General features: G+C 32.8%; 1 protein-coding gene across 3 annotated transcripts in view; it reads right to left on the reverse strand.

Annotated features, from left to right (window-relative positions):
- Positions 1–21525, reverse strand: part of LOC127284870 (uncharacterized) — a 431539-nt gene that overhangs the window by 7528 nt on the left and 402486 nt on the right. For all 3 annotated transcript variants that reach the window (XM_051310567.1, XM_051310568.1, XM_051310569.1), the window contains 9 exons: positions 11207–11449; positions 8851–8965; positions 6692–6957; positions 6356–6631; positions 4203–5652; positions 4015–4118; positions 2723–3109; positions 2567–2650; positions 2034–2203 (listed from right to left, as the gene is read on the reverse strand). In XM_051310567.1, the coding sequence (XP_051166524.1) occupies positions 2034–2203; positions 2567–2650; positions 2723–3109; positions 4015–4118; positions 4203–5652; positions 6356–6631; positions 6692–6957; positions 8851–8965; positions 11207–11449 (3095 nt within the window). The remainder of the gene's footprint in view (positions 1–2033; positions 2204–2566; positions 2651–2722; positions 3110–4014; positions 4119–4202; positions 5653–6355; positions 6632–6691; positions 6958–8850; positions 8966–11206; positions 11450–21525) is intronic.

Genomic DNA, 21525 nt, shown 5'->3' on the forward strand with positions numbered 1-21525 from the left:
ATTGTAGAACAGCCTTAAATTTTAACTCAATGGAGCATTTTCGGAACATTTAAAGCTACTTCTACAACTTTTTTTCATCCGTTTTGTATAGAGTTGAAAAGTTATTGTAGAAGCAGCTTGAAAAGTTACCGAGAAATAAAGCAGGGTTGGGTAACGAAGAATCATCCGTTTCTGATTCGTTCGTAATATTTCCAGTAATATTGCGAGCCAATCAGAAACTATCAATTATTCATTATCTATAATCATTTGTCAGGTTACTTCCACAATATTCAATTTTTACTCCCCGTTTTATTTGGAAAAAAAAATTGTATTAACAAACAAAAAAAAAAGCTGTTTCACTTCAGTATTAATAGCACTCTTGACAATGGGTTATTAAATAAGTTTCACAATACTGTGATAATATTTATAGTTAACAACATCAAAATAACATCAAATAAACATTAAAACTAATTACGAAAAAGCACAGATGCTAAATTTTATAGAGTAACGAGCATTAGTTTAGAATATAAATATTAGTAGAGGAGTTTTCTATTGGGAGATAAAGTTTAGCGATATAAAACATTCTTTTTTTTATGAATTTAAAAAATTTATATGCAAAATAAAATTTGAAAAAAATAGCCAAAGAGAAAATCAATTGGTGTACAGGGTAAAAAAAAAATCGACGAGGATATTATTGAGAAAGAGAAAGTGAGGTTAGGTAAGTATGCGATGTTTCTAATTGGCTCGTAATATTACCGAAAATATTACGAACGAATCAAAAACAAATGGATCTTCGTTACCCAACCCTGCTTTACAACTGATTCGAGCATTTGCGAACATGCTACATGAGATGAAAAATAAAAGTCTTTTTCCACCTCATATATGTCACGTTCGCAAACTTATTAGGGCTTGTCTAATTTTGTATTTTTTTTAACCTCTCTCAATATTAAGGCCCGCGTGTAGTGAAACTCGTTCGCAAAGAGGAAACATAACCTAAAATTAGAGATTTCGAAAAAAAACTCAAGTATTTTTGAAATTAAAAAATTATAATTAAAAAGATAATCTGAATAACATTTTAAATTTCTATTTGAAGTACAAAATAAATAAAAAAAAAATGGCTTCGCAAACGAGTTTCACTTGACGATTTTTTGTCCTGTACTGCAATCAATTTTTTTTTCCAATTATCTAAAATAAAATGTGAATATTTTTCAAAAAAAAAATTTCTTCGCTTGCAATATTGTTTTAACATCAAAAATAATAAAAAAATCAATGTCATTATTTCAGTTATACGCTGTGATAAATCTGTGTTAAAAATTTTTTCAAAAGTTTCAGTATTATAAAAGTTAGAGTAGTTTTTATACGTGATAAATTGTTGTCTACAAGGCTTTAATTGTATATTCGTCTTTATTTTTCAATGTGACAATAAGGTTATATCTTTCTCACTCAATTTATTTTTTGTCATTGTAAGTTCAATGTTAACGTAAAAACGTAACCGCATATGAGTGAGAGAAATGAACAGATATCACTATCTCTTTCACACACATGGTTTCTATTTTTATTAAGGTTAGGTTAGGATTTTTATATTCTCAATGCTTTAATTTAATATTCGAGATTTAGGCAAGAATATTGCTAAAAAAAATTGGTTTTTTAGTAAAAAATCTGAGCTATTAGAAATAAGTAAATTTTTTGATTATCCTAATTATTGTACAAGTTTGTGTATTTTTGTATGAATTAATTCGCAGTAAGAAGGGAGAAATTAAAAACATTTCTGTCCAATTTTTTTTGTATTCGGAGTAATTTAAAATTAGCTCAATACAATATTATTTTCAATAACATTTTAATTTTTTGCTTCTTACTGGTTTCTCCATAAACAAAAATTAGAAAACGTCTAAGAGTGAGGAAGATTTAATCTATATATGAAACAAAATTAAATTAAAACAAAATGATTTGTACCCTTTTTGTCATTGATTTTACCACCGTTAAATGAGTAACACGAAAAAAATAATAATATGATCGTTGACTTAGAGAGAGAGAGAGAGAGATTAGAGACTTACTTCCCGCAAATCTTGCAGGGGTAGTGAAGTGGGGTGGGCACGGGTAGATGTTGCTCAGAACTAGTGTGAGTTTGTGAGTTGGTGTTGACTGTGGCGTGGCAAGTTTTGCCGACTTTGGCGGTTTGGGTGCTTCCGGCCTGCATCATTACTGTTACACTTCCGCTAAAGCTCTGACAACACAAAGAAAACACAAAGCCAAAATAAACGACAACACAAACAAACAATGTCAACGACACAATCAATGTGTCTTAATTAAACACAAATTTAACAAGGCACGCAGTAAAATAGAAAAAAAAATTAAAAAAAAAAAATACGACTCGAATCAAAAGAAATATTAATAAAGCAAAATTACAATATAAACGAGACATGCGACATTTAATTATATATTAGTTCACATGTAACATCGTGTATAGTGAGAGTTACAATTTGTAGAATGAAGAAAAGTTAATAAAGCTTGTTATTTATTTATTCTTTTTAATTTTTTCAATTTTTAGTTTCAAAAACTACACATTTAAAAATATGAAAAAACTCACCTCGGGACAATCGTAGGCGAATAACCTTAATTCACCATCACTTGTTGTTAGGGTCGCTGAACTTTCCCTTTCGTTTGTCTGTAACTGAAATATTTTCACATTTATTTGTGTGTTTGAAAATAATTTTCTAAATATGTAAAAATTTTTTTTTTTTACCAAGGTTCGATGAAGAATGGATTTTTCTTCACTAAAGTCCATTTCTGTGACTGATGCAATGGCATCGCGAAGCTCCTTCGTGTCTTTAAAGTCTTTATCTTTGATTTCGATTTTGATCTTTGGTTTACCATGACGTGCCCTAAGCCTTTTGTATTCTTCGGGACAGAGTCTTTTCCAGAGGTAGTAGAATTGCACGCATTGTTTCGCGGACTTACTTCCAATATCGCGTGAAATTCCGAAGAAGTCCTTGTTGTACTTTAACAGGCCTTGATAAAACATATCCATTTCATGGGGTGTCCAACGATCAGATTCGTGACACACGTAACTAAGTAGAGGATGTTCGGCTGGTAATGATGATGTTGGTCTCATCAGCTTTAGCATCGCCTCCTATTTCAAAATTAATAAATAATAGAATCTTAAGATAAATCATCAGTCACTTTTGTCTCTAGGAAAAAAAAAGAATCGAAAAGGAAGGAAAAAAGATGGAAAATATTTATTTGGATTCTAACACTTAACTATTGATATAAACCACCTCGAAAAACTTTTTTCAAATGTAAAATGTAAATAATTATGTTGTAATCTTTTTTTTTATTTTTCACAATATCTTGAATATAATATTAAATAAATAAAAATTAAATTAAATTTTTTTTCTGTTTCAGTGTTTACCATGGATTTACCGGATTTATTATCATCATACAATTGGTAAAAAGATTCACTAAAGAAGAAACCTGTCAATCTCCAGGAAGTGGATTTTAAGAATTTAGTGGTGAGATTCTCACCATTAGGTTAAATACTGTGCTAGCTTTTTATAAGCAAAAAATTAATTTAATTAATGTCCACCTTACGTCATAACTCTTACGAGACAAAAAATTCCGAAAATGACGAACCATTTAATGTCGCAGATGATTCGTATAAAATAATAAAACTACTTTTATTCATTATAACAAAATTAGCTAAATTGTAAAATAATGCAAAATACAGAATAATGTCCCCTTCTTTAAGATTTTATCCCTACTTTCTTGAAATCTGTGTCCTTAAAGTACAACCCGTAGTTTCAACCTAACTTAAGGGCTGGGTCAATGAAGCCCAATAGAAAGAAAGTACTAATGAGTTTTTCTCTATTTTTCTTTCTAATTATTACTTTTTCTTTTAGAAAACCCAATAGCAATATATCCCCCCGCCCTTTCCACGTCTTTCCAAATTTTCCCTTAACACTGCAAAATTTAAAATTTGTAGTGAGGACAAACCCTTATAAACCTAAATTTGCGTAAATTAAAAAAAAAATCCCTTACGCGAATATTTCCTCTGCACATGTGTAGAAGATGGAGGGCATATTCCTTGTTTCTCCCGCCGCCCGGTACAGCTGCGCAACAAGCGAACTGAAGATACATCTCCACTGAAAAATGCAAAATACAAATAATTAAATTCTGAAGCAAAATTTCGTGAAAGACAAAGAGAAAAAAAAATTTACGATACTTACATTCATTTTCAGTGAGTATACTATTTATGCCAGGATCCCATAGTAGATGATCAGCTTCTGGAACGCCTCTTCCTTTATCGCCCTCACAACCCACAGCTGGAATTGTTGCTTGATATCGTGTTCCAATATTAATTCTAGGCGGTGGACCATCATTTCCTTGAGAATCATCAGAACTAAAATCCGAATCCCTCTCATATTGATGTAGTCTTGCGTACAATCCTGGTCCAGATCTTGAGGGATTTAAAATTGGTGGCGGTGTATAGCTACTATCCCAATGACGATCACAGGCTCTACGCAAACGCGATGGATAGGAATGCGAACTATTCAATCCTTGACTATCAAGTCTTGGCCTCTTTCTACAATGTCTCGCTGGACTTTCAGTCGAAACACTACTTGGACTAAGAAATACATCTTCATCAAATTCTTCTTTAATCTGTTCAACTGGAATTGGTAAATTAGAAGGTTTATGCTTCAAACTTTTTTGATTTGAATGAATCAAAAATTTAGCTGGATTTATTGCCTGCTGAAGTATTTGTCCTTGAAATTGATTACTTAATCCCGTATTACCAATGTTCATTGAATTTTGTTCAATTTTTTGATTTGCGGGTCTAATTTCTTTTCTAAATGTTAAAGCTGGACTTAAAGCACCAGCTTGAACGAATACATTTGCTTTTTGTAAACCAGCCGTTTGAATGAGTTTAAATTCACCATTATTGTCAACGACAATACCAGCGAGACTTCCATTTCCCAATCCAAAATCCATGAGATTTTGACTTGTTATAAGTTTATAGGATTGAAATTCAACTTTCCTACGACCGGTGAAATCTTTTGGGCTTGATGATAATAGTGGATCCTCAGAATTGGGCATCATTTGATTTTGTAAATGATGTGGCGATACGGGAAAATTGGAAGTAAAATTTCCAGGTCCTGGTGAGGAGACTGATGAAGGTGGAGGACTTGGTAGTGGTGAATGTGGATTTGGTGAACCTGAACCATAAAGATTGGCATCAGCTTCCGATTCACCGGGAAGAACTTCACTGAGTGCTTCCTCAACTGCTTCGGCGGAAGACATTGTTGTAGTGTAAAAAGCAGCTGAAAGAGGTGATGATACAGGACGTACAGCTTCTGGATCTTCTTGTGGACTTAAAAGTGGTAATGTTCCTGATAAAAGACCCTCCTGACTTGCAGGTGGTGTTGGATAAGTAAAACTAGGACTATCGTGTCTTGTTAAAGGTGATGGTAATGGAGATTGTGTCGCTAATGTATGAGGACTTTCAGTGAATTGTGCTCCATAAGTACTAAATTCAGCAAGTGAATCAGGAAGTGGAGAATTTACTAATGCCTGAAGATCTGGATTCACTGTATGCTGTGATGTAAAACGATCTTCAAGTGCAATATCCTGTAATTGTTCACTTGAAGCTTGTTCCTGAAGTAGGCCGCTTGTTTGGAACTGCAACAAAAATAGTTGATTACTTGAAATTACAAAAGCTCACTTTCTTTATATCTCTCTTTCTCTTTGTCTCTATTCGCAACTTAAAAGGATTAAGAACTCTAAAACTAAATCTCTCAAAGACTTGATCCCGGAAGTTTAGTAAAGTTTAACAAATTCCAAAGTAGAAATCTGGACTTGAAGACAAACAAAAGGGGAGGGAGAATCTAGGGAATTCTCGAAGGACTCTTTTGAAAACCGTGAGTGGAAATAGAAGGAGGATTCAGGTTTTTCCAAGGAAGAAGGAAGAGTTGTTACGACGCCAAGTATTCAGATAATTTCCTTTATTAGATTCCTTCAGCGTTGGCTCTCCTGTCCGCGCCTTAATTGAAACTAAAACGTTTCCCAACGCTCGATGCGGAATGCATAATGAGATGAGGGGCTAATTTGAGTGTCAAAGGATCTTGAATATCGTGTCTTAATATGCGAGTGGAACATGCAAATGTCTTTTCTCTCGTTCTGGGATCTTTTTTCTTATCTGACTTCGTGTACGGCTTTAAAAAAAACTTGGAAGAAAAAAGAAAAATTAAAATCCATCTCATTAATCTTGCTTCTCATTTCTTTCAAGTCGAAGTCAGGACGAAACTTTAATTGCATTCGTAACTTTAAAGGAATTTTTTTTTTTTTTTTTTTTATTGAAAGAAAAAATGAATTGGTAATTTACCTGAATTGAGTCCAGTTGTGTTGCATGTAGTAATACACTGTCGGGAACGGCTGTAACTTGTTGGAATACCTCGTCTTGTAAACTTGGACTAAAGTAACCACCATCTTCTGAATAACCACCGGTCATTGCAAAATTATCCGTAACTCCCTGTTGAATTTGTGTTTGATTTTGATTTGTTGATTGATTATTTGTTGCTTGAACTGGCGATTGATAAGTTAGCTGAACTCTTTGACCGGGATCGGACGTTGCTCTTTTTACTGCCATTTTTGTCGTTCCCTGATTTGTAAATTAAAATATTAGTAATCTATTAAAAATAATATTTCAAATAATTTGTACCTTTAGAATTAAATCAGCAAGTGCTTGTGCTTGAGCTTGTGTTTGTGCTTCTTGAAGTTGTTTTTGTACCGAAACATGTCCAGTAATTGTAACATTAGGTTGACGAAAATGATCACCATCGGATAGTCGTCGTGTTTTTTCACCACTTGCAAGTGGTGGTGGAGCAGGTACAGCAAAATTTGTTTTTCCCACATGTGACGTTGAATTATCTTGATTATTAAATGCTGCGGCATTTGACCTCGTTTGAGCTGCATTCGCATCTGATGCTGAAAGAAAAAAAAATTAGGAGTTATAAATTTGTTCTATAAATACTACCAAGGACTCTCTTTTTAGTTTCACAATGTCTTTTTTTTCCTTTCAAACGCTTTGAGGAGATTTCAGAATTGGAAATATATTTCTCTTTTTTTTTTTTTTTTATCAATTGAGCATTTTGTATCGGTTGGACGCCTCTGCCTGATTAAATCGACAGGAAATCGAGGGGCGATTTGAAATTTTCAGTCGAATGATTCGTTCTGAAAATACTTGGATACGCAGTCGAATGAACAACGGATGAACGGTCGCATGAACTAACGAGCAGTGGTTCATTCATTTTTCAATCAGAACGTCAACGAGCGCAAAGTTAGGAGGGATCTCTCTCTCTCTCTTTTCAGAGCGTCTGGAAGAGGGAAATAAAAAATAGAAATGAGAATATGAAAATGCGAGAGGAAAAGGAAGTTTTTCTTTTTGTGGGGTTCGGAATATATATATCTTTCATTGAAAAAACAAAATTCACTGACCTTAAACTTATTTGCCTTTTTTGAATCTCTCCCAAATACACTTGATTCAGCTAATTGAAACATTGAATAACTTTCAATGAAATATAGAAGTGCTTCACAATTTTAGACACGTGACTAATTAAAACTAATTATCAATTTAATTAATATGAAAATAATATTTGTCACATGAGGGAGATTAGTGTATTTACAGAATAGATTTTAAATCAAAATTTAGTCACTAGCGGAAAATGTTAAGTGTGTGATATCCTAATTGTATCAGTAATTGTGTGGCTACTCAACCCTGACACTACTAACAATAAGTTTCTACTCTATTTTTTTCTTTTTCACGGATATTCTCCTCGACTGATCAAAACGTAATTTCTTAAATATTAGATTTGCATTAATTTTTCCAAATAGTCAATTTTCTTTTCAGTTATTCGAAATGAAAAATAACGTTAGAAAAAACTTGAGTGTTCGCACATTCAGTATTCATAACTCGAGAGCAAAAAAAAAAGGGCAATTTGTACCTCGGTAATTGTAATTTGTTTCGCCGCAAAGAAAACAAATTGATTGTTGTGGCTATAAATTGGTAGTGGCAATCAATTTTCAATTTTTCCTGGTGACGCTTTTTTTTAACGACACAGTCGAAGAATTGAGATGCGAAATAAAAGAGGATTGTTTATTGTATATATAGTTCAGATGAATGTGAGTGAGACTGAAGAAATATTTCGCAATAGATAAATTTTTTTTATTGAAATAATTTTTAGAACATGATTTTTATTAATTATTTCAAAATGAAAAAAAGAATTTTGAGGAAAACTTTTCTTAACTCATTAACCTAAATGTGAAAAAAGTGACTTTGCAATTTTATAGTGTCTTCTTCTTTTATTTTTTATTGAAGGGGTAAAAAGTGGAAATACGGAGAGGGAGTATTTTCGCGTGCTCTACATGATTCCATGCTCTCACATCTATGGACTGCCGATCGCCGTTCCCAATATGATTTATGGGTCGAGCATGCCAGAATATTTCTCGCATTGTCCACGTAGCGGTGATAAATCAAAGCAAGAGAGGGAGCGCCACGAGCGCTTTTGTAACAAAGTGCACGTCGTTAACGATTTATGCGAGGATACTCTCTCTCTCTCTTTCCCTCACTCGTTCTCCATTTTCATCCCCTCTGGGCTTTTGCAAATCTTCCACCAGTGCTTTTCGTTTCTAAAATTCTGCAAAAGCTCCGCAAAATTTCCAAACCATATATATACATATATAACAACAAATGACAAAAAAAAAGTCTTTTCAAGTGGAATAAAAATTTATATTTTTCTTCTTCTACGAATTATTTAACGGAAATAACGTTTTGTTCACGACTAAGCGCACATAATTTCAAAATTAATAATAAAATCTCACCTGTTGTTCGTTTTTGAATAATTTTCTCCTCTATCAATGCTCGTACACTGACGGACGCTGTTTGAAGTGGTGGTCCCACAACTTCTTTCTTCTCACTTTTCTTATTCTCGGAATCCTGAAATGAAATTTCAAAATTAAAATAAAATTTTAAAAAAGGGAAAAATAAATTTTTACTAATTTTCGTATAGGGAGAGGGGAGATAACGAATTGGATAAATAAATGAAGACTTGAAATCAGCGAGTCGTTCTAAATTAGAAGGAAGGATAGTTAATTGATACGTAGGAGATAAGCGGCCCGTTAGTTAATCACTAAGCGAAGCTAATTGAGGCACCATTCGATTATCCGTTGATGGAATCTCTGGCGTGTGTGATACTCGTTGGATGCGGGATGAAGGGGTAAGGGAGTAACGAAAACCAACCCCCTCTTCTCACTGCGTGCCAGGACTTGCTTCATATACGTAGGTTCGTTGTCTAATACTAATGGTACACGAAACTGGTACCCCCCCCTACCTCTCACCATTGGGATGACTCGCGAACCTCAATTTCCTACGTCAAACTTCGATATATCACGTTCTAAATTGAACTCGCTCTTTGACGCGACATATTCACGTTATGAATATTGATTGGTCCCTTAATAGGTGAGCATTGATTTTACACTTCTCATATATATATATATATACATCCCACATTTCATTTCTCACACTCCACTTGTCACTTCCCACGTTCATTGGGTGTATATGTATATTTAATGTCTAAGCAGCAACCTTGAAAATCCCCCCCAAGACTCATTGAAAGATTTTCAATAATTTAATTTCATCTTTTTGTTACAGTTACAATTCTTTCAAACAAGGAATGGTTGGAGTTATATTTGTTCCACGATCAATTTTGTTCCATAACTGATCCGGAGATAAGAAGCATCCTTTTTTGGAGCCTTCAAAGGATTTGCCAGTAGTTTTACTTTGCGTCAAAAGGCATGGACGCACTTAAACTAAAAATGCTTCTTGGGTGAATTTCTGAGCTAATCAAATGAACAAATTGCTTATTTATTTGAAAAATAAATTTACACGTTCGGTAGGATATTTTTACCTACTGAACCTAAAATAAGTATTTCTTGGTGAACTTCTGAGCTAATATAATCAAGAATTTGAAAAAACTAAACGCGATCGTTTTTATCTTTACCTACTGAATTTTAGATGAATTTCTGAGCTAATCAAATCTAAAATTCGTTTATTCATTTAAAAATTAAGTTCAGTAGGATATGCATTTTTCTTGCAAAAATATTGTAATTTGATGATGATAGAAAGAATCTAAAAGCAAATGATTTTATTAATGTGTTCGTTTCGATGATCGCCTTATCTTTCCTCCCTTCTATTCCCGTCACCTCACGATTTCGTATATATTCTTCATATATACCGCGCCACGCCGCTGAAAACCCTTTTCCAATTCCTTGGAGAAAAACTTTCATCTCTGCACAAATCAGATGAAAGAAGAAACTTTTCCCAACGAGTCTTTCAGCACTTTTTCTATAAACGTCGTAGCATACCTCTTTCTCTCTTTCCATCTCCTCTCTATCTTGGTCCCTTCGTTAAGACATTTTTAATCAGCATTGAACCAGCAGAATTGTCTGCCTGGAAAATCGCTGATCTTTGCGCCTTTTTATATTTAACAGTTGCATTCAGACACACTATGACCTCGTTAAGTTTTCCAGAACGTTAAAATGAAGAGTAGAAGGTGGAAGTTTTTTTTTTCATTCGAAAATTTATTTCAGTTTCTTCCTCATAATTTTACTTTTGATTTGCTCTTTTCGAATGTAGAAGTCGTTTATTTCCTATATAAGGGGCTCAACCAGTGTGACACTGACATAAGATCGATTTTTTTAATAGTTTCTATCTTCAAAAATAAAATTGTTGATAGTTTGGTATTTTTTTTTAGTTTTTTCGTAACTGTTAAAAAGAGTCCTATTTACTTTGCATAGAGGAATGTTCTAAATAATCATATATAGGAATCTCAATTAAAAGTTCCCGATTTTGAGAATTCGATTTTTATAACCAGAATTAATTTTACATACAACGACTTAATAATAAGCTTTTTGCTCGAATTTTCACGAGTTCTGCATATTAACACACTTGTATTGCAGCTTTAATATTGAGAGAGAATTAGAAAGTCTGAAGTACTTTAAGCTTTAATGACGTATTTAGGGAAATTATTAACTATAACCACAACTCGGTTTACTACGTCCCAATTAACTAATTTACTAATTACCAACTTTTGCAATATTACGCAAAAAAAAGAAGAAATAAAATTTTGTCTCACATTTTTGCAACGGAATATTTTATAATCAAAAAAACGAATTTTACCTTTTTGAAGTAGCCACCATGTAGTCTCATGTGACCGTTTAGAGCCGGTATATTTTTGAATTTTCGATGACACAAATTGCACTCAACCGGTTTTGGTTCAGTCTGGGACTTGTTTGATGCTGACACTGTACCGGGAGACGATGAATTCCCAGATGACGGGCTTCCTTTCCCTCCATTTCCGCTTCCGGGAGAATTCGCCTGCTGTTGTTGCTGAACTTGCTGTTGCGCTTGCTGCTGTTGTTGCTGGAAAAATAGAGAGAAAAAGAACATTGTCAGTTGGTTCATCTTTTTTTTTGGTGTTTGCAAAAAAGAGAAATATCACAATGAAGAAAATACGAAGAATAAAAAGTTTGTATATGAAAAGAATCCTCTTTTAGGAATTGACAAAGACTATAGAAACTATAGAACTTGTAGAATCGAAATATTTTTTTTTTATTTAAAAAATTCTTGTGGTAAAAAAATCTGTGATAAATTCAGAGAAATAATTGTAGAAATTATATTAAAAATAATCTGTAATTGATTAAAAAAAAAAAAATTTGTTGACTTTTAAAGAATTCTTCGTTGAGAAATTGGTTTCTCTAGAAATTCTCAAATGTTTATTTTATCCAAAAAAAAGATATGTAGGTCTTAAACGAAGGGAATAAAAGTATAGTGCCTGACACTGTAAAATGAAACCGTTCCATTTTCTTTCGTCGCATTCCAATTGCCTAGTACTTCCATCACATTTACGTTTTTCTTACTTAGACGATGTTTTTAGGTCAGTGATCATATTTAGAAGCGAGGTTTCGATATGTTGACAATTTCTTGTCGAAATTTTTCATTTTGGAAATAGTTTTCCTTACCTGAATACTTAGAAATTATTTGGTTGTGGTATTCTGTAATTTAATTAATTAAGAATTTTAATTTTACACGAAATGATTTTTTTTTAAATTATTTTTCATATTGTAAGTGGATTTCGATTACCGAATAATAATAATGATTTTAGTGTGTTCAACATCCACTAGAAGCGTAGCAATCGCTTTACAGCTGACATGACATAACGTCATTTTGTGTTTGGTGTTTGATCACAGCAGTTTTATTTTTGTTCGAATTAACTTTTCTGATCGAACAGTACAAAAAAGGTTTTTTAGTAAAAAATCTGAGCTATCATAAATAGTAAATATATTTTTTGATTAAGATAATTATTTCTTCATATGTTTGTGTATTTTTGTACAAACTAACTTGTCTTATCGAACAGAACAAAAAAGGTTTTTTAGTAAAAAATCTGAGCTATCATAAAATAAGTAAATTGTTTGGTTATCATAATAAAAAAATATTTATTTTTGAGAATATCATATATTTAGAAACTCACTAAAAACTAATTGAGGTAAAGTTTTCAAAGAGTTTCCAATGATTTTTGTAAAAGTTGGGATTGATAAAAATAACTAGCAATTAATTACCTAAACTAATTAAAAATAAAACTAACGTTTAATAATTAAATAAAAATCGTTTAAAATAATAATTATAAAATGATATTCTGAAAAATAAATATTTCTTCTTTTTCCTTCCTTTAATATGAAGGAACGTTTTTTGAAGTAACTTTTTTCAAATCCCAACAAGAAATCAGCGTTCTGTTCTTATCATTCCCGAGTGAAATTTCTCAGCCGTGTGACTCCGCCTTTTGTCTTGATGTAGAAATAGGGGCGGGAGGGGGGGGGTGAGAGAAGGGATGGGTAAATTCGAAGCCTCACTACGTGCAAGTACAACGTGTCCCTTACAAGCAAGAAAAGGAGGGGGGAAATTACGACGCTGCATGGTTCTCGATCTGTAGTTAGCAGTTTCTCTCCAATGAAGTTTCAGCATTCCTTACACACAATACGAGTGTGCTGAGTGGAGACTCCTTCTCATCTACTCCTTCCCCCCCCCTCTCTCCTTATACTGCAAGCTATACCCATCCTCTATTTCTCATCCCAACGCGCTTTCAGTAAAGACTTCTATCCTCGAGGGTGGAATTTCGCGTTCTACATTGCCATATTATTATCGTTCGCTATTTCCAGCAAGTTTCAAGGTGTAATTTCTCCGAATGTTAAGCCGGAAGAGATGAGTGGAAGAGAAAGAGAAATAGAGAGAGAAAAGAGCAGAAAGGAAAAGGGATGCATGTTTAGATGCTCTTTGAGAAGATGAAAACGAAGCACTAGCAGACGGAGAAGTATCTCTTATTAGTCAGGCAAATCGTGCAACCGAAAAAGCTTTAAGTGACGCTCCAAACGACTTTCTTTTCCATTTCTTTTCATTTCTGATGCGGGGAAAAGTTTTTCAAAGATCGGAGGTTTATTTTTAAGGGATTTTTAATATAAAAGAATTTCTTCTGGAACTCTAATTGCTATTCAATTAAATATGGTTCTTACAAAAACTTTTTTTTTCCCCTCTCTGTATAGATATCGTCATTTGGGTTACTTTTGTAGTTAGTGAACACTGACTAATGATCATATTTAAATAAAAATAGTTTTCTATTTTCTTATATATAAAAAACCCAGTTTCTTTTCGAATGGATTTTAATGGGGAAATAGGATTAATTTCTCCTATATGATTATACAATTTAGTATTTAAGAAATCTTGAATGGGATTTTGGTGTCGAAACGTAACTTTCGGACGTTTCACGTTGGTGATGGGAAGAGAGATAAAAGGGGGTTGGGGGAGGTGTTAGACATAGAATTACGTGGAATTTCCAGCACGTACAAAATCCTCCCTGACATGTCATGTTGGTCGTGGACTAAATGTCAGGAGAGTAAGTCCTAAACGGTTAGGTACTGGATGTTCAAGAGTAGTTAGGTAAAGGATGGGGTTATATCTTGGTAGCTCTTGGCGCGTATGATTAAATTAGAACATTGTCAGCATTACGTGCTTTCCTGCTATTCAGTTTACCACTTACTAAACGTGACTAGATTAGGTACTAGCCAAACCCTTTTCACTCTTGTGGTATTTATACAATAAAAATAGAATTTTGCAATTTCTTAATAATAATTAAATTAATTTTTTTACTATATCCACTAAATAAATTGGATTTTGATAAGAGTATAATAAATTATTTTTCTTCTCTCTGGATTTTGTCGGTTTTATCTCTTGGGAACGTGAAAGTTGCAGTTTTGATATTAATTTTTCATTTGGTCTCAGGGATGGAATTATATGTCGACGATGTTTTCGTCACTGTACTTGTAATCGGGAGAACTAAAACATTTATGTCCAAAGTATACCACGAAAACCAACATGAGGATTAAGGGAGTCTATAAAATTATCGAGACCTATATATATATATATTCATCCCTGCAGGTTTTTGAGTTAAACCGTTCCCGCATCTATCCCATGAAGCTGCTGCATCTAGAGTGGTAGAAGAAGAACACACTGGGTTTGTACGTGGTCGAGCCGAATGTAATTAAGTTTTGCTAGCGACGCCCGGTTTTCCTTTGTTACACTCACCAGTCGCTTTCACACATACACCCACCCAAGCTCCCTGGGATACTGGAATATGGTCTCGAGCTCCGTTAATCTTTAACGCTATATAGAAGAGGATGTTGGGGAAAAACCAGCTGGGATGGTAATCGAATTGTCTACCCACGAGAAACCAGTGGATATCAACAGGATGCGAACCCTAAGCGGATTTTTCAAGTTTCCAAACTTATCTAAAACATTAATTTTTTCAAAACATTTAGTTTTAGAGCAAAAAAAAAATTATTTCCTCGTTATCTTTTGTAGTTTATGAGGGTTGTGTGTACCTCCTCTACACGGAGGGATAATTTTACGAGCCGCGGATGGACGCAGTAATTGCGAATAATTGCATTGTCTTCGAGTCGTTCGCTTCAGAGTCCCTTTGTATTTTCTCCTTCCCTACGCTGAATCCATAAATTACTTTGAAGAGAGAGAGAGAGAGAGAACTCAAAACTCTCAACGATTAGGAAATCTCTCATCCCGCATCAATAATTGTCAAAAATGCTGCAATTGTTCTGAATATAAAAAATGGAAATCCCTAACAAGGTTTGTAAACCCAAAAGGTTTTTTTTTTGTTTTGTGAAATGAGAAATGTCTCGAGCTATGAGAGCAATTGTACTCTCTTATCGTGTGAAAGAAGCAGGTGAAGCATTTTAATTTCGTCGTAAAGCGCGGACCAACAGTAGCAGCAGACGGCGGAAAGGTAGTTTAGCGGGAGCGGTAACAAACTCGTCCCTGGGTAGATTTACGCTTTACTGATTACCACGCAAGGAGACACAGAGAGAGAGAGAGAGAGAGAGAGAGAGACCCCCGTAGGGTGTTGAGATAAGAGGAGACGAGCCAGAAGCCGAGTAGACAAACTGTCTCCTGCCTGACAATTGTACTAATTGCACAGCTGCTCCTCTCACCCATTGCAAAACCAACTTGCCAAGTTTCACTTCATGGAAAGAGAAAGAGAGGTAACTATACCTTGAATTCAAAATTTAAATCAAAGACCACAGTTTCATCGAGATTTTCGACATTTGTTGTAGGCAAAGGTACATGAAGAAAAAAATGATTTAGCTGTAGTAGAAAATATGCATTAGCGTCAAAAGGCATATGGACAGATAGCAGTGGAAAAGTTTTGTTAAATGCAGTAATATATTAGTAAGTAAATATTAATTATTATTCAAAAATGTTAAATGAAGAACTTGTGCAGTTTTTCCGAAAATAAGACGTAAAGGAACAAAATTTTTATATAAAATAACGAAAAATATTAAAAATAAATTTCTTTTTTACAATTAAGTAATTTTTATTTTACCTATCGAACTTTAGATAATTCTTGAGTGAATTTCTGAGCTATAATCAAATTAACAAATTTACTTATTTATTTGAAAAGTAAATTTACACGTTCAGTAGGATATTTTTACCTACTGAACCTAAAATAAGTATTCTTTGGTGAACTTCTGAGCTAATATAATCAAGAATTTGAAAAAAAATAAACGCGATCTTTACCGAATCTTTACGAATCTTTACCTACCGAACTTTAGATAAATTTTCTTGAGTGAATTTCTAAGCTAAGAAAATAAAAAATTTGCATATTCATGCAATCTTTATTAGTTAATTTTGCTAAATTATTAGTTCTCTCAACTAAAATTTAACTAAATCATCTAACTTTTCGAATTGTAAGGAAAAAAATAATTTTCATTCCAAATCATTTACGAGTTTCCTTCTCATCCTTGGAACAAATCGGTTTGTGCACGTGCTTCTCACAAGATTCAATAAACCCTTCCGGCTATTTGGTTGTCTCACTTTCTCTGTCGCTGTATTTCTCTTTACTAAAAGATCTTCCTGAAGACAAATAAACTCTTGAGAGAGATCCTGTAACGAGCAACACGGAAGCCTGGAAGCGGGAGAATCCTTAAAAAAAAAGAGTGAAATTCAGTTATGATTCTCCTTTTACCATCCAATGAAAAACAAAAGCTCTCTTGCTATCATATATAAAGCTTGGATCAAAATCTTGAGAAACAAACCCTCATTTCCGTTATACCATTTTATTGACTTAGAAAACAGTAAAATCGGATAGACAAAAAAAAACAGTAAAAGAAAAAATTACTGATACCTTAAAAAAAAATTTTGAAAAAGGATTTAACATAATACTTTTTATCTAATAATCCTTACAAAAGAGAGTGTTGCAAAATATTCCAATTTTGATAATTATGATGATGTAATTAAAATAAATGATGAACGTATTTAAATTGAATTTACGACTAATTTGTGTCACTAATGATCGTCCAAATATTCTGATGATGAAACGTCATAATCGTAAAATGGTAGAATATATAATTGTTCGTTTTATATGATAGAGAAATTCGTACATATATATATATATATAGATATAGATGACAATGGGGATGATTTGTTAGAGGAGATGGTCGAAGTGAAGCATCTGCTACTGCTGGTAAATGTCCGCTGTCTTCGGTGAGATTGAGCCGTGAGGCGAATGTTTATGGATCACTGTAATTACCCAAGCGAGAAGCACCAGTAAAGCTTGAGAAGCACGAAGGATATTGTTCCATAAGCTTGGGTACCATATGCTGAAGAAATTTATGTTCTGTCTGAATATACCGAGCTCGAATCCCTATACTTTCAAAAAGGGTCTCTTCTAATATAGTTACTGTAAATTTCAATAGACAAAATCATATATTCGATTTTATTATCTTTAAATTTTTTACATTGCTCGTTTTTTTATTTTACTATTGCTCAAGTGGAACTGTGATGACAGTGAAGTGACAGTAAAGTGTAAGTGAAGTAAAAGTGAAGTAACAATAAAGTGACAGTAAAGTAAAAGTGAAGTTTTTTTTAAGAATAATTTTACATATTGTAAGTGGATTTCGATTACCGACCAAGAATAATGCTTTTAGTGCGCTCAACATCCACTAGGAGCGTAGCAATCGCTGCACAGCTGACATGACATAACGTCATTTTGTGTTTGCTGTTTGATCAGAGCAGAAGTATTTTATACAAATTAACTTTTCTGATCAAACAGTACAAAAAAGGGTTTTTTAGTAAAAAATCTGAGCTATAATAAATACTAAATAAATTTTTCGATTAACATAATTATTGTTCCATAAAGTGTACCATATGCTAAACAAATTTATGTTCCCTCTGAATATACCGAGCCCACTTTCAAAACCAAAATCAAAACATAATTCTCCTCTTTTTTACAATCTCCTAAATTTTAAAAATGAGAAAATTTATAATTTCCTAAAAGGCAGGGCTTATTTTAACCATATAATTTAGAAAAAAATATTCTCCGAATTAATTTAGCGCATAGTTGTAAAATCCCTTATTAAATTTTTTTTCACCTTGAAACACGAAAAATTAAGTTCTCACTCTAGAATTTTTTTTTCTGTTCTTTCTGTCCAATGAGGCGATAATTAATTTAGAAGGACCTCGACTGTGAGAGGCTGACGTAATTATTAAAAAAAATTTATCACTTTGAGTAGTTGATAAAAAAAAAAATTTTTAAATCATCTACAGGCTGTAACGTTGGTAATGTACTATATATATATTGAAACTTATTTCCCTTGCTTTTGTTATTGCTATTCCGCGAGCTTTAAACCGTTGTACATCCAACAAATGTGCGAGAGGCAACAGAAGTTACCTTTCGGTGATCCAAAAGCGCCGACTGTAAATTAAGCTCGTTCAAGGGAAAAGTTTGTTAGTTTTAACGAATATCCGTTGCAGTGAAGTTGAGAGAAACATCACGGGACTTATATATGTTCCGGTAGTAAATGCAATGAAATACTATGTATATTTGAAAATTAATAGTATGTTTGAATCTCGATCTCAGAGAGACATTACTATTACCTGAAACCTATTAATTTTCATAAAATATTTCCAAAAAAATAAATTTTAGAAAAAATAAGAATAATTATTGAATTTTTGTTAATGGCTATAGAGAATTAAAATTCTTTTCAGATAAATATCAAATATTTTTGTTTAGATAATATTATATAGTAATTTGTTTTTTTTTGTAAAAGGGCAGCGGCTAGGCATCTCTGATGGAGAGGGGGGGGGGAGAGTGTTGAAAAAGTTTCATTAAGAAGGATGCTTCATAAATTTGAATTGATGGCTGGCCGCCTTCAGAGAACGGCACTAAAAAATTAATGGTCCTGCATAGAATGAAGGATGCGACAATCTAGCCTCTCGAGGGAGAAAAGTGGATTTTTATCGAGACTGCGTTCCAAAAAAAAATATGTATCTATATATATATATATCTCATTTATGAATTGGAAAATCGCCCCAAAAAATATATAATGTAAGCGAGAAACTGTTGGAGAAAAGAAAAAAATATATTTTTGTGGGGAATTTTTTTTTATCTGGATTGTATTTTTTTGGGTAATCTCAGATAAAAAAACGAATAGAAAATTTCGTTGGAAATAATTATCAGAATTATGACGGAATCGTTAGGGGTACTATTCAGGAAATGCATTTTAATTTACTTGATTACATTTCATATCACTAAACTTCAACTTAAAATACTTTATTTGCCCTTCCCTTTCAGTTAAGGTGAATTTTACATCAGTTTCATCTCACATTATTTTCACATCAAATTTAATTTTTTATACTTTAGTGTCAGTTTGTTTGATTTTTACTTCACTTCACTTTGTTTTCACTTTTCTTCAATTTACTGAATGTTTATTGCATTTACACTTCACTTTCACGTCATCTCACTTTATATTCACTTCAGTTTCAAAATACTTGATATCAATTTTACTTTCATTTCACTTGCTTAGATATGAATACGAAGTGAAGTGAAAATGAAATGAATATAGATCCTTCATTTCGTTTTCACTTCACTTCACAGAAAATTAAAAGGCATTAAAATAAGCTGCAACGCTTCTTATTTTAATCCAATTTGGCTTATTTTAATACCAAAATGGATTAAAATAAGCAAAATTGGATAAAAATAAAAAGCGTTGCAGCTTATTTTAATGCCTTTTAATTTTCTGTGTTAGCATTCATACCTAAGTAAGTGAAATGAAAGTAAAATTGATATCAAGTATTTTGAAACTGAAGTGTATATAAAGTGAGATGACGTGAAAGTGAAGTGTAGGTGAAGGGATGATATATAAGTTAAAATTGGAATTAAAAATCAAGTGAAAGTAAAGTAAAGGGAAGCTGAAGTGAAAGTGAAGTAAAAATAAAAGTGAAGTTATAAAATAGCACCTTAGTTGTAATTCTTCTTCTAACTACTTTCTATAAATAATAATTAATTCATTCTCATATTTTTTTCTCTTCAAATATCAATAATTTTATCTACTTATTTATAATGTAAAATTTTACCTAAACAAATTGGAAGGGATTTTAAATTTCTATCAAGGGAATAATTTTCAACGTGAAAATTGAATTCTTTATTGTAGTGAAGAAAAAAAAAATTCTTAATTACATAGTGTTACGGGAAGTAGATGAGAAAACTTAAAGGGGGGAAAAAAACCTAGATTTGCGAATATATTATATAATATATATAATAATCAATAGAAGATTAAAAGTGAAAATAAAAGAAAAAGTAATTTTTACTTTGACAACGTGTATAGTAGTGATGAAATTAACGACTATAAGGGTGGTTTTCAGGAACGGAAAATATATATATATATATATACACGATGGTGTTAAACGGGTCGATAACAGGCGCCACTGCAACGTGCGTATCACGATAATTATATCTCAAAAGTTTATTTTAAAGCCGACGCTTCGTCTACTATATATACGAGAGAGAGAGAGAGAGAGTTTTGCCACCGCCGCAACTTGCCAACGGAAGAGCGGGCGCGAATCCAGTTGCAAACGACGTTACACATAGTATAGCGAATTGCGTGCTATGCACGTAAATTTGTTGGAGGGCGTTGGAATTTATATTTCAATTGCGCTCCATGAGACGTAGCAAATAATTGTTCGTTACGTTGTGCTATCCTCGTGATGAACAAGTTTTAGTAACAAGAGGTAGATTAAGTTATTCCCATCCTGCCTGCCTCTCTCTCTTACTCGTTGCTCTATGTCGCTATTTCCAATTTTGGGGGACGCAAAATTCTAGCACGCTATGTGTTTCAACTAAAATCGAAATACATATTTTCCACAAATTCAATTCTCACCGCACATAACTCATTGGAATGCACTTCTGTGTCTCTCTATCTCTCTCTTTCCCTCGTTGATGATGACGCGACGACAGTTTTTGTCGTGAAAATTTACAAATTTTCTCTCGCAAACAAAATCGACAAGTAAAATGCAAATTTTCATTCTCATCAATTAAAAGCGCATGCAAGACATATATTGAATTCATTAAGAGAAACTAAAGGATGAAGGGTAAAAGAATAATAATGAAAGGAGATAACAATATAGAGGAGAAAGTAGAATCATAAAAAAAATTTTTTAAATCCTGAGTAGAAAAACACATAAAAGTAGCAAATTAATATTAGTATCAATTTTTTATTTTTAAATTAGTGTGAAAATAAAATCAGTTTGATTAAAAAAAAAATCTTCTAAATAAATTGACTGCTATTGCTGAATAAAACGAGATAAAATTTAAATTTGAAATAAGAAAGAAAATTTTTCTATTGTTCTCGAAGAGAATTCTTTATCAGTGCGCTGGGAAATTAATATTAAGAGAGGAGGACACCTTTTTTTTTTAATTTTGTTGCTTGATATAACTGTTTCGTTTTTTCTCCCTTCATTCTCCTCTTTTTTTTTTTTTTTTGTCTTCTTCCTTACAATCGACTCCCTTTTATGAAAGCGCAACTCTTATAACGTGGCGTGCCTGTAATTGCTGAGCATTTTGGCTGCCAGTTACTCGGTACGAATCGCGTTAGTTTCAC

The sequence above is a fragment of the Leptopilina boulardi genome, unplaced genomic scaffold (genome assembly GCF_019393585.1).
Source record: "Leptopilina boulardi isolate dan_hultmark-lab unplaced genomic scaffold, ZJU_Lbou_2.1 LbouV2_327, whole genome shotgun sequence".
Taxonomy (NCBI): domain Eukaryota; kingdom Metazoa; phylum Arthropoda; class Insecta; order Hymenoptera; family Figitidae; genus Leptopilina; species Leptopilina boulardi.